Source organism: Stegodyphus dumicola, chromosome 9, assembly GCF_044657685.1.
Source record: "Stegodyphus dumicola isolate Sdum_Otavi_A_Nest chromosome 9, ASM4465768v1".
Taxonomy (NCBI): domain Eukaryota; kingdom Metazoa; phylum Arthropoda; class Arachnida; order Araneae; family Eresidae; genus Stegodyphus; species Stegodyphus dumicola.
In genome coordinates, this window is record NC_140776.1 from 90,115,731 (window position 1) to 90,129,081 (window position 13,351).

The 13,351-nt window shown below is 28.1% G+C and overlaps 1 protein-coding gene across 3 annotated transcripts in view; it reads right to left on the reverse strand.

Annotated features, from left to right (window-relative positions):
• Window positions 1-13,351, reverse strand: part of gry (trafficking protein particle complex subunit 11 gry) — a 122,278-nt gene that overhangs the window by 34,925 nt on the left and 74,002 nt on the right. For 2 of the 3 annotated variants that reach the window (XM_085823756.1, XM_085823757.1), the window contains exons 18-22: window positions 12,321-12,393; window positions 10,968-11,025; window positions 10,705-10,860; window positions 9,147-9,319; window positions 2,860-3,035 (exon numbers count right to left, since the gene is read on the reverse strand). In XM_085823756.1, the coding sequence (XP_085679882.1) occupies window positions 2,860-3,035; window positions 9,147-9,319; window positions 10,705-10,860; window positions 10,968-11,025; window positions 12,321-12,393 (636 nt within the window). The remainder of the gene's footprint in view (window positions 1-2,859; window positions 3,036-9,146; window positions 9,320-10,704; window positions 10,861-10,967; window positions 11,026-12,320; window positions 12,394-13,351) is intronic. The other variant, XM_085823758.1, reaches the window with a different exon arrangement.

Consider the following 13,351-nt stretch of genomic DNA (forward strand, 5'->3'; position numbering starts at 1 on the left):
TACTCCTTTATTATTCAATCACTAACACAAAAAAATTGTTCAGGCATCGCTATACGAGTCATTACTCAAGCTGTCATGTGTTGATAAACATGGAATGATGAAGGGAAAGTATAATAAATAATGATTCGTCAGGTTGGCATCAGATCAACGATGTATCTATGTGGAATGTTTCAGTTGAGATGTGTGCCAGCAGATATGCAGCAATGGAGTCAAATTACTGATCATACAAGTTTATGCTAAAATGATTGTTTCTTCTATAACAAGGTATTTTATTTAATGCCAAAGTGAAATTAAGAATCAGGTCTCTCCAGCTGTTTTATTAGGCATGGAGGGGGGAATCAAATGTGCATGCGTAAAGCCTCTGAGAAAACTGTTGTTTGCAGTTTTGAGGTCTGGATTTTAGATCAGTCCGGATACTGTCCGGATTTCGAACTTTGTACTGTAGTAACTAAGTCAGCCTTCTATATGTTATATTTAGTAATTTGACCATTTTAGTGCCGATTGTATTTGGATATTTTTATTAATTTTTATCACTTCTTGATAGAAATCATCAGCTTCTGTGTTTTACTTTTGAAAATGAAGTATTTTCAATTTATTTTGAGTAAGAGTTGAAGTTAAGAAAAATACCATATAGAACCATCAAATAATAGTACAACTTTAAATCTATTAACAATAAATATAATTAATGAAATTGTATATTGATTCCACCTGGTGAAAGCAAAATAATAATAATAAGGTGGCATTATTATACATTATTAATCGAATGCAGAACCCAAAGATAATTTTTCCATTAATAACACATACTTTGCATAAACAACATCGAAGAAAATGTCTAAAGAATTTGCTCAAAAAATTTCGAATCTGATTCTCCAGATTCTTGTTCAAGCAGGCAGAAAATCATACAAATGTTCAGTCATTTTTAAAATAAAAACAATATTAACAATTGTCACTTTATAAAAACTTTAAATTTTATAATAGTCTTTATCTCTTATTTAAACTGAAAAAAAAAAAAAAAAAAATACAAATGTCTGCGACTACACAGCATTCGACTAACTGGAAAGCTCAAGTAACTAGAATTTTTTTTTAATTTTAAAAACTTTTAAAAATTAAATTAAGCAAATAAAAAAGTTCTAACTCAGTTATAAAGCATGAATAGTACTATGATTCAAATCAAACGAATACTGTTGCTGAACAATGCGATTTAGCACTAATAAGACGTAAGTCTCTGGCTTTATGTGAACCTGATTAATTCTTAATAAGTTGCTTTAATTTTTGCAGGAAGGGATGTAAGTTAACTGCTGTTTTTCTGTTTTTCAATTGCATTAAAAAAAAAAAAATAAAAGAAGAAGAAGAAATTTGGAACTTGTCTTCAACAGAACAGCATGCAGTAGAATATTTTAGATTTATGGTATGTTGGCATCAAAAAAAATCTTACTTATAGGCAAACTGATAAACACTGACTGTGTAATATGCAAAAATTATGACAAGCGATTTAAGATTTTATATATTACATCTGTAACTTGTATATGTTGATCAACTAAATAAAGAGCTTATCCCTTCAAACTTCTGCCAAAATGACTAGCACAAGTTTCGTGAGATCACCACTGTCATGGTTGATGGAATTTCAGAATCGAATATTATGTTTTACTTCCCAATTTATATCTAGATTGCCCTTTTTCTTCCACATAATGTAAACGTAGGCAATTGATACTCAAGCTGGTAAAAATAAAATGATATTTTTTATACAGTACAAAGTCCGTAATCTAGACTCATCCGAACTACGCCGATTACGGATTAGGGGCTTTTCCTGATTATAGATCATCAATTTAAATCTGGTAAGATGGCATGCAGAAATTATATAATTAAAAATATGAAATTGTAATTTATGAAATAAAGAGCAATTATGATCTAAATGGTATCAAAATTTACAAAAAAAAAAATAAAGCTTAATATTTATTTGTTTACTTTATTAAACATTTCTTTCAATGTAAGTTGTTCAAGATGCTTCCACAAAAAATTCAAAAAGTTCCTTTTTCTTTTTGCTTATGTTACATACAGTTGACTTTCCAATGTCATACTCCTCACATAATTTCGAGACAGATAAGACTTTATCCATTTTTTGCAGCAATTCCACTTTTTGTTTGATGGACATCGAAACATGCTTTCTATTTGTAGATCCTTTGACAGCTCCAGAATTGGAAACTCTTTTTGACATAATCAAAAGTTCAAGCTTAATTTTTATAAAATTATTCTAACAATCTGCAAAAAATAATAAGCCGGATCCAATTAGAAGATTAAGGAACAGCGCAATCTGCAACATTAACTGAAATGCCTTAGAATCAGTAAAGATAATTTTAGCCTAGCTTATACTGTCCATTATACATTAAACGTGCAAGCATAAACACATTACACGCATGCGTAAAGCATAGAAAAAAAAAAGTTTGTGGCTTTGAGGTCTGGATTAAAGATCATTCCGAATAATGGACGTCTGAATTACGGACTTTGTACTGTAATTTTAAACCAGTATTCTCCCCCCCTACTCATCCATTCTACTGTGACTTGCATATTTTATGCAATTTTCAGAATTTTTCCATATCCAGAATTCAGCTTTTCCCAAGCTTTCTGGATAGTCGAGTTTTTTCTGCATATGTTTTGACATACTTTTGTTATCGCGATTAATTACCCTTAATGCAGACTACAGAATAATATGACTTAGGATAACATGAGACTAAAACAGCAGGAGAGTTAAAAATTCATACAGAAGGTTCACAAGATATAACATTAGTTTTCTTTTAAATTTATAACATAAATGCTCATTAAAAAATAAATAAAATTAAAGCTTCAAAAAATGTAACTTACTACTTTCATGAACAAACTGTTCCTGCCCTTCATTCAGATAAACACTGAGCATGACATTATCAATTTTGTTTATTTCATCATTCACAATGGTAAGTGAGAAAACATAAAACTCATTAATCAGAACCGGTGGTTGATGATCAATGTTGATACTAATTTGAGCACTTCTTGGCAAAATCCTGTTAAAAAAAAAAAAAAAAAAGAATTAGATTTTAATATACATGCATATTACATGCAAAACAGAAATCATAATTTTGAAAATTAGTTTATAAGCATATATTTTAGAAACAGAAAGATATAATACATGCAATTAAACTTATTTTAAATACATTTCTAGTTTTAAATTTTTAACAAAATATTAAGTTTTTAATGTACAATATTTTTTAAAAATATCTCACTTTTATGCAAAATTGTTTCTAAATAAAAATATAGTTATTGTGTTTTTGTAACTGCATTAAATTCAAAACAAATCTGTAGCTAAACTTTAAAAAAAAAAAATGATGTACCATATAATCCTGGCATATAATGCGCACAAAATAAGACTGAAATTTATAAGTGTACGTTATACATCAGGTATAAAAATGACAGATTTAGAAATAAGGAAAAGACAAGCATACAAAAAAAAAAAAAAAAAAAAAAAAAAAAAGATTTCACATGCAGCTAAATGCTGCTCATTTAAAAGAAATGACATACCTAGAGAACTTAATTTTCATTATGAAAACAGTTTTGTTTTATGTACACTATTGGATATACTACATTTTTAAAATGACTTTGGAATTATATCAGGTTTAATTTCATTCCCTGCTTTTATTATCCCCTCGCACATTATTTCTTAACTGGCATAAAGTATTTGCCCTCCTAACATCCACATACTCAACTGTCATTTCAAATTTTCTTTGAACGATTTATTGAAACACATATCTAAAAGATGAATGAATGGCATTAATCCACTTGGAATAATTGCCATTTACGTGTCAGACACTTCCATCAAATTCATTGCATGGGATCTGAACATGTCCCAAATTATAACTTTCTGGATTCTTTAAGACGACAGGACGCTTTTATATATTTATATAGATGTATAGCCGACATTTTAACTTAGGATTACTTGCATACACTTTAAACAGTTTTATCATTGTGTCCATTTCTTTACACAATTTTATCCTACATTTGGTTTCTTAAAATGCTATTCATATTTTAGTCAAATATTTTATTTTTGAAATCGCAAAAATCAAATATCATAGGATTAAAAAGTTTTAAATTAAAAAAAATACAAATACTAAATATTACGCAATTTTTTTTTTTTTTTCTCTTTTTTTTCAGGCATTCTGCTTTATTCTTTCTCTTTTCCTTTAGGCATTCTGCAAGTGTATTAAAAAGCATCCAACTTTTCGAAATATCTTGGTATTTCTGACAATCATTTTAAATAAAGTTATCGCCTTCCATTTCATAAAGGCCCACAAACGACCGAGCGGTAAAGTCACTGAACACTGGTAGTTCACTCCGGGGTTCGAATCTCGGTAAACAGGCTGGTTGCATGGGCGTTTTCGTGGATTTTCTCATGTGTACCGTGTATGACAGCTGGTTTCCCTTAGAAAGTTCTTCACGAAGTATTTTGTTAGAGCCTTTATCAGTCTTTAAGAGGCTAAACATTCTGAAGGTATGAGATGAAAGGAAAGACTGGTTTTATCAAGAGGTTTTGGTTTATTTAATTATGACATAGCACACTAGGGCTATCTGCCTAAGGGAAGGAATGCCTTTGTAGATGACTTTCTAAGGGAAACTGGCTCGTATACACGTTACACATGGGAAACCACGAAAACGTCCATGCAGCCAGCTTGTTCGCGGGATTCGAACCTCGGACCGAACTACCAGTGTTCAGGGACTTTACCGCTCAGCCGCTGTTTCATCAGGAGGGGAAAAAAATGCCTTTAGGTGACATTCACATACAATACTGGATAAACTCTTGAATCTTCAAATAATTCAACTGAGAAAATCGTGGGATTCTCCATTTATGATACGATATGATTTTCTGTAACGTAATTTAAATTTATACAACCATATAGTCTAAAACCAGTCACTCTTCACTTTAATCTGCAATGATATCGTTTTTGTCTTTTCTGTTAACACAAGCTCAATTGATGGTATTTGCTGGTGTACACGTCCAAGTGTTTTCTCTTTGAACGCCTAAATTCTTTGAAGTATCCTGAAAGTATATTCAAAAGCGTCCAACTTTTTGAAACATCTTGGTATGTCTGACAGCCAAATTTTCCCTGAAAACTTTTTGCTTACTTTTCTCCCTAATTTTCTTCTTTCCTTCTACAGTTATTTTCAGTGCTCACACAATAAAATTAAGATTTTTTGATTGCTAGACTTCTATAAATTTTGCATTCTTGTCAATTTTTTAAAATATGAATTGCATTTCAGCTGAAGACAGCTTTTTATTTTCTAGTCATTGTTACTATAAATAAAGTTTAAAGCAAAGTCCAAAGGATAAATATTTTAATTAAAAGATTTTTGCTAAATGACAAGGAAATAAAACAGTCCAGCAGGGTTTATTCTGTACCACTGAGTGAGCCGATTCTTATATCGGCTGAAACAATCTAAATCATATTAAAGATCATGTTTTATATACAATCTATAACGCGAGAGAAAAATTAGCTTCTTAAAACATTCTTTCTAAGAGGATTAATATAAAACATTATATTTATATATATTTTTTAAAGCTGGGACTTGAACCAAACTGTCAAACTTTTAAAGTTTTTAAAACTTTTAAACTTTAAAACTTTTAAAGAAAAATATTTGCATTCAGACAGAAAGTTTTTTGAAATATTTGCAATTACTTTATAAGAAGGATTAATAACTGTAATAATTACTTATTATATTACTGATGATTAGGATTCAGTTCTTGACAATTACATTTGAAATTAGAATTTTAAGGATATAATGAAAATACGCTACGCACAAAAATACATTTTAGGATAAAAAGTGAGTGGATTTTTTATGTTTTAAAACTTCTTGAATTCATTTAATAAACATCGTACCCTCGTTGTTAATTGAATCCAGAATGTTGGGTGTCGTTTATATAATTATTCTCACTTGTCCACAGAATCTGCTGACTTATCCAGCCATTAAGTAGCTGCAGATCATTTCTACACAACCACCGAACTTCCATTAATTCAGTCTCTAGAGGGTTGTATGTTTATATCATAATTTGACTTTTATAAAAATGATTATTCTAAATCTTATGTTTCTATAAAAATATACTGTGCTTTAAAAATATGGATGATAGTATCAGCCATTCTTTCAGATACTTCAAAAGCAACAGTTTGTTTAGAAATAAATTATGCAGTTAATGTCATAAAATTCAAATAAACATCAAACGAAAGTTCTCAGTTTTAGACAATTCGATTTAAATGAAGTAAATGACGATAAAACGCCGAGGGTAAAAATTTACTCTTATATATATATATAAATTAAAAAAAAAAAAAAAAAAAGATAGAGAGAAATTAAAAAATAGTTAAAAATTTGAATAATATCATCCATAATTTTAAAAAATAGCCTTTCATATAGTATTAATAAATACTTTTTATGCATCATTGAGGGAAAAAATGTCATATAATTAATTCTCCGAAAAATTTTACTTGAAATTTAAGGTTAAAAATAGCTGTGGCAATTCAGTGTAACAAAAACCCATAGCCCACATTTGGCGTTATTATCGCTCAAAAAAAAGATGCCAAATTTCAAAACACGAAAATATGTAAATTCGTGTATATCTTAGAAAATTTTTAATAAAAAAATCTAATTTTTTGCAGATATGCTTAAAAATACACCTACTTTAAGATGATGGTAAAAATTTTATAGGTTATGATTCAAAATTTTTTTCAAAAAATTTATAAAAATTATTTAAAAATAGAAATTTAAAAAATAAAACACAAAAAATGGGTAAATTTTATTTGGAATGAACCTAAATTTCGAAATGTGAGAGAAAAAGTCAAAAAAGTTTAATAAAAAAAGAGATATTAATAAATATTTGCCAAATTCAATTAACATTGAGGAGCTAAAATTTTGAGAGCTAATATTTTAAAAACTACTCATACGATTTTTACAAAACTTGGTATTCTGGCATAATTTGAGTCATAGAATCGAAATATGGAAAAAAATTGATATGTTATTTCAGAAAAAGTTCGATTTTGTGTCAAAATACCTACGTTAGAATAGTGCTATATATAAATCTAATATATATCCTAAGTCGCGCTTTCGAGACATGAAAACGCAGTTTGAATTTTGTCAATCGGCCCAGTAGAATGGAAGATATAGTACTGTCCCTTTTTTTTTTTTTTTTTTTTGAGCAGTGTACATTAGTTTGCCCAACAGTAAGATGAACACAATAAATCAAAGGATGAATATTAATATATATTGCCAAAGAAATATAGAGTTCAGAAATGGTGGTGCATAGAAAAAAAAATTCTTTTTCCTCCTTAACTTATAGTAGTACACCAAAGCTGACTAGCTCTTATTATAGTAATGAAGGTTAGTTGTCCTTGAGAGATGCGCTGCCAAAAACATGAATTTTTTAAACTGTTCTTATGAAATGAAGAATTAGATTCAAAGCCAAAAGAGGTAATCCCAAACTAGACTTGTGTTGCATTAACAAAGTCAAAACAAACAATAAGGAGTTAGCATGTATGTAGACTAGGCATGTATCACTAACGCACGTAAAGTTAGCCAGTTTCATTCTCACTACAGCCACAGTGATTGATTTCATATATCAATCTATGTAATTTTGAAAAACTTTCATTTGTATGGGACAAGCATAAAAATAACTTAAGAAGAGAGCAGTGATAATAACAGAGATGTTTTATGTCTCATAAGATAATAGAAGGGATGTAATTTTGTTTTCCCAATAAGATACAGTGCTTTTCAATATGCGGATAATGTATCTCAAATTGCAAATAATCCTTTGGTCAATTTCAGCACCTTTTGATTAGGTGTTGTAAAGTAATACTAGCTGTTTCAAATGAAATATATCATATCCAAGAAAAACAATCCATGGAAAATATATCATCAAGTCTCTATTGCTATTAATTCTGACATTTCCCAAGTATATGTCATACAAATTTTTTTAAAGTTTGTTAAAAGCATGGTAAAATGCACAAAATCACTTAGAAATGTGAATGTTGTTTAATGGTTTTACGTGCTCCAGAGTGCTTAAAAATATACTGAAATTTACTATTATATACAAACTCTCCAATTAAAATAAGGTTCATTAATATATATAACTAGTGTTTATTTGCTAAATAGTTGTACTTTATTTTTTGAAAATTAATTTATTAATATATCATAATTTTCATTTGCCCCCTTTAATATCAAATCTAATCCAGCTTTTATATTTGTCTCTTGAATTATTTCTACTCTACCACATCTTAATATTGCAAAATAATAATAACAATGTATTTTGTCTATAAAGTATACAAAACGGCTGGTGAATAAAGTTATTAAAGTGAAGATGAATCTTTATGAAATTTTTTTAAATATTTTATTACAGAATGGCATTCATCTGTTTTGCATCACTGCATTAAAGTTTTCAATCATTTAATGAATTTTTATGGTAATTTTACTCTTATTTATTGAGAATTAAGTATTATCTTCAATTTGCAGCCTCTTTTTATATTTAGATGTATTTAATTACTTTATTAATTTCATAATGCATGTAAATCCTGAGTAAACAGATATTGGAATTGCAAAATTAGTTTAAGGGAAACTGGAGGTCTAGGTTGCTGACATCTACTGGTCCTGGTCAAATATGGTACTTTCTAACTTAGCAACATTTTTAACTTTGTAAATAACATACTTTCAAAAATCTTAGATTAAGTTTTCTAGAAGATTCAGATTGTAACATCTATCCCATAGTTACATAATAAGTGCTTTTGAGACACCCTAAATAATTTGAGCATAGTTTACTTAAATTCATACGCTATTGAATTTTAAGTACTCAATGATTTTTAATCTTTTAATTTGCAAATGAATTAGTGATTTGTGATATATGTTCTATTCTTAGGGAAAATTTATAGCATTACATTTTACTTTTTTTTTAACTATGTTTATGTGTTTTTTTACATGTAAAAAATGCTCTTTATTTTAACACTTGCAAATAAAGTAAATCACTCTATACCTGGCTTGGTTATTCAGATCTACATTAATTGATAACACTCCGTTTAAATACACATCATGTCATTACAGCTTATTAATTATTTACTGGCTGGTTGCTCAGAAACAAACATACTTACATAGCATGTGACAAAGGAATTATGTTTTGGAATGTTGGATCATCACTGAAAGAGCCTGCTTTCACTGATGTTGCACCAGAAGCAAATACTGAAAGTATTTCAGGAGGAGTAGTCCAATGCAGAACAGAACACAAATATTCATCAGAGCCCATCTGCAGAGCAACAGATGTGATCTGAAAGTTAAGCATTTGAAGACCAAAATGATTCATCCAAATCATACAACAATTGAATTAAAATTGACATTAATACTAAACGCATATGCAAAATGTACTATGAATAAAATATTGATCAAGTTACATAAACTGGGAAATGTGCTTTGTTCATAGTAGCTGAAATAGCAGGTTGTATGGCATTCTTCCATGAGTAAAATCTTTATCAGACTTCAGAACTTCCATCTGATTAGTTGATCTATGCATAACAGAGTTTCCAGCAAAATATACCCCCCACACACATTGTAAAATATTGCGAATATACAGAGGAAACAAACATCTGATGCAACAGTTGCCCAAAGTTGAGGATACAAACCTACCATTCAAATTAGTTCTAGAAGAAGCACTCTTCTCAGGAAAGTACCTTTTGCATCTGTAGGTTTAATTAGACCATAACATGAATATGAGACAGTTTCCCTAAAAATGTTCTCTGCCCTTAAGTACTAACTTTAAACCCCTTTTTTCCCAAAAATGTTTTTATGACTTTCAAAAGGGGGAAAATTCAGATAATCACTTATTTATACTGAAAGAAGCTTAGTAATAACATTCTATTTTAACCTCCATACTAGTTACTCAAATTAAAATGTTTGTACTATTATATTATAACTATATAGTGAAAAGACATGTTTTCCTCTATACCCATTATGTAGCATGGTGTACGAATGTGCTATGCAAATGCACCTCACATAAAAATGAATTAACTTTTGAAATGATGCATTGTTAGCAAGTAAAACAATTTATACCTAATCCTTCAATTTTTGTGCCATTATTTTGAAATATGTCCACTAATTAATGGATACCACGTATTATTATTACAGTCACTCATTCTATTACTTGTTTTGACCCAAAGAAACATACAAAATAAATAAATAAATAAAATAAAATTGTGTACTATATTAATCATAGTTCCGGTAATTCCTAAAAACCGAATATCTAACTTTTTCTCAATTCTATTCACCAATTTACTCTTTTAATTAATAAAATATATATATCATATTTGTAAAAATAATTAAGAAATTTATCAGAAGGAAAGCCCGATAAAAAGTGTTACATATTAATAAATGAATTTTTTTCTATAAAATGGTTTAAAGCAGAACACCGTGTACAGTTTTCAAGTAATATAGATCTGTAAAAAATGCTAATTATAAAACATTAACATGAATTGATATAAAAATTGTATGTAAAGCTAAATCACATAAAAAAGGAAAGCTTGAGGCTGTAACATTGAATATTTTCATTATAAAAATTAAAAAGTAGAATTATGGCACAAAGATAAACAATTACTAAGATTTAATGAAGAAACTGCCATATTAATATGATTCTTTTACTTCACATAAATTTCTTCCTACCTGGATTGTCTTGCCTATGTCATTTAAATCAGGTATAAAACTAAAAGTGTAAGTGTAGGTATTTCGAGGTACAAGATTAAGCTTATGCACATTTGTTTCTTCAGAATAGTTAATTTTGTCATTAGCTGAGGGAACTTCACAGAAATGATTATAATACTGAAAAATAAAAATAAAATAAACCATTAATAAAAAATCTGCATAAATGAATTATAAAAGGATTCAAATGATGATTAATAATAATTGACAAACATTTAAAAACTTACTTCATTATTAAACAATACAGTTAATTTAGAAAATGAGATTGGCTGCGGGCAGTTCATCCTTTAAAAGAAAAATAAAGATTCAATCTCTATGAAATGAAAATATATAAGAAAAGAAAACAGCAAAATTTATTTCAGTTGGTAAAATATTAATGTCAAATTAAATATCTCATTCTTTCCATCCTGTGAATGATATGTAATTTATGCATCATTAAAATCTGCATAAGGTTTTACTTTATTTTTCTAATAGTTTTTATTTTTGAACTACTAGTTTCTCACCTACATTTCCCTGCCAGGATGAGTTTTTTAGGATAACGATTTATGCAAATAAGTTTGAAATGAGTCTTTAGCTGAAGTCTAGGTCACCTCAGTGAGAAAGAATGTTTTACCTTTCGACCACGTTGTTGCTATTAGTTAAAGTTTGCTATTCTACAGCCGTACTTAATACGTACATGCTAACCTATGTCTGTTATTCTTAATTAAGGACCAACTCGGAGAGTTTGATTCTGTGCAGCTTCAGCTACTTAATTTGATTTAGTATTAGTTAGTTTTCTATTTTCTGTTTTGGTTTAAAGCCCAAGTGAAAGCTTCTTGTACACAAGAACACAGCGAATAGTCACTACATAGTTCTATAATATTCTAGACTTGAAGAAACTCTATTTCAGCTAGGAAATTACATTCTAGATAATATGCAATGTATGCATCATTGAAAACATTCAAATCAGATTTTTTCACTTCAATCAAATCCCCAAATTTTTCAGTTCAGAACTACTAGTTACATTGAAAACTAATTCTTTGATTACTCATATAGCTAGGAAGATTTAAATCCTTTGAAAATTACTATCTTTTTATAAATTTTGCTGCTGCAGATATATAAAATATTAAAAGCTATTGCTTTCAAATAAATTTTATAAGGCACAACAGTATATTCTGCAAATTAAAATCAATTACTCATTGATACTTTTTAACAGTACTTTTACACTAATTGTTTATAAGAAAATAAAACATAATATAGCAATCCTTTACCTAGAGCAAAAACTTCATTAGCTTTCCCCAGAGACTTACTTTTATTTGAAATAATCATGCAATATTTTAAGCCTGACCTGCAGAAATATAACTTTTCCCCCTTTGACATGATTAAAAAATGTCATATTAAATATATTAAAACACTAATTTATTTTTTACATATTTCATATTATTACTATTTACTGTTGACAAATTTAGTTATTAAAACAAATAAGCAAATAACTAACATTTAACACTGTTATCTCAAATACATATCAAAATCACTAATTTATTACTGAAATAACTAATTAAAAATGGAGAAATATACTTTATGAAATATACATTCCATACCTCAAATAAACTGTAACTGTGATCCGCTGATCAGCCATATAACTTTCAGATGCAAAGCCAGCTTTACATTCAACTAGAAGAACATATCACACATTATAAAGATTATATTTTTTAACATAGTTGTATAAATAATATGCTATGTGTCTTGTAGATACAAAATTAATTCATAAATTCCTTAAGTTATTATTTTTTATCATTCTGTAGAATTCAAGTTTATAGGCTTCTTAATTAATTTCTTGCTTTCAAATATTTTTAATTAAAATATGCCATTAGATCATCAGCTTTAAAATAAGGAAATTGAAAATTATTACCAATGTAAAAGGATTTCAAACTGGCAAATATGATTTAAAATCAAATAACATAATTTAGACCATTAAAACAGCTGTATTATGATTTTAATGTAATTTTTTAAATTAAGAATAATAAATTAAATATTAAGCTAGAGTTTTAGGCTAATTTCATTCAATATATATAATTATATCTAATACTGGCAAAAGTGAAATGGGGGAAAATTGTTTATCATAATGTTTTTAAGTAGTATGAAAATGCAATTAACAACTCATGTGCCATATAATCTTGTACAGAGAAAATAGTAATATAGCATTTAAAAATTGAAAGCAAAATTAAATACAGGTGTCTATCATTTAATGTTAGTTAAATCTTCATAATATTGCTCAATAGACTACTGCAACATATTAAAACACTTCTGAATGAGAAAATTCAATCAGAGAAGTTGCTCTTAAGCTCTTTTACATGAAAGTGGAATATGTGCAATTTAAGTTTCATTAAGATAAAATAAGATCATTGTCTTAACTTTTTTTAAAAAATCTGTTATCAAAATTTTTTTATAGCATTTACTTTTCTTCTGACACATAGTTATCAATATTTGATTTTGATTTACATTTGAAAGAGATGATCTAAATTAAACAAATTTAAAAACAAAATATTTCGAAATTTACTGATTGGGAACCTCCTGGTTTTACTGGAAGGGTTGGTAGCTTTGCATTACACATTCTTGAATTTTATTTAGT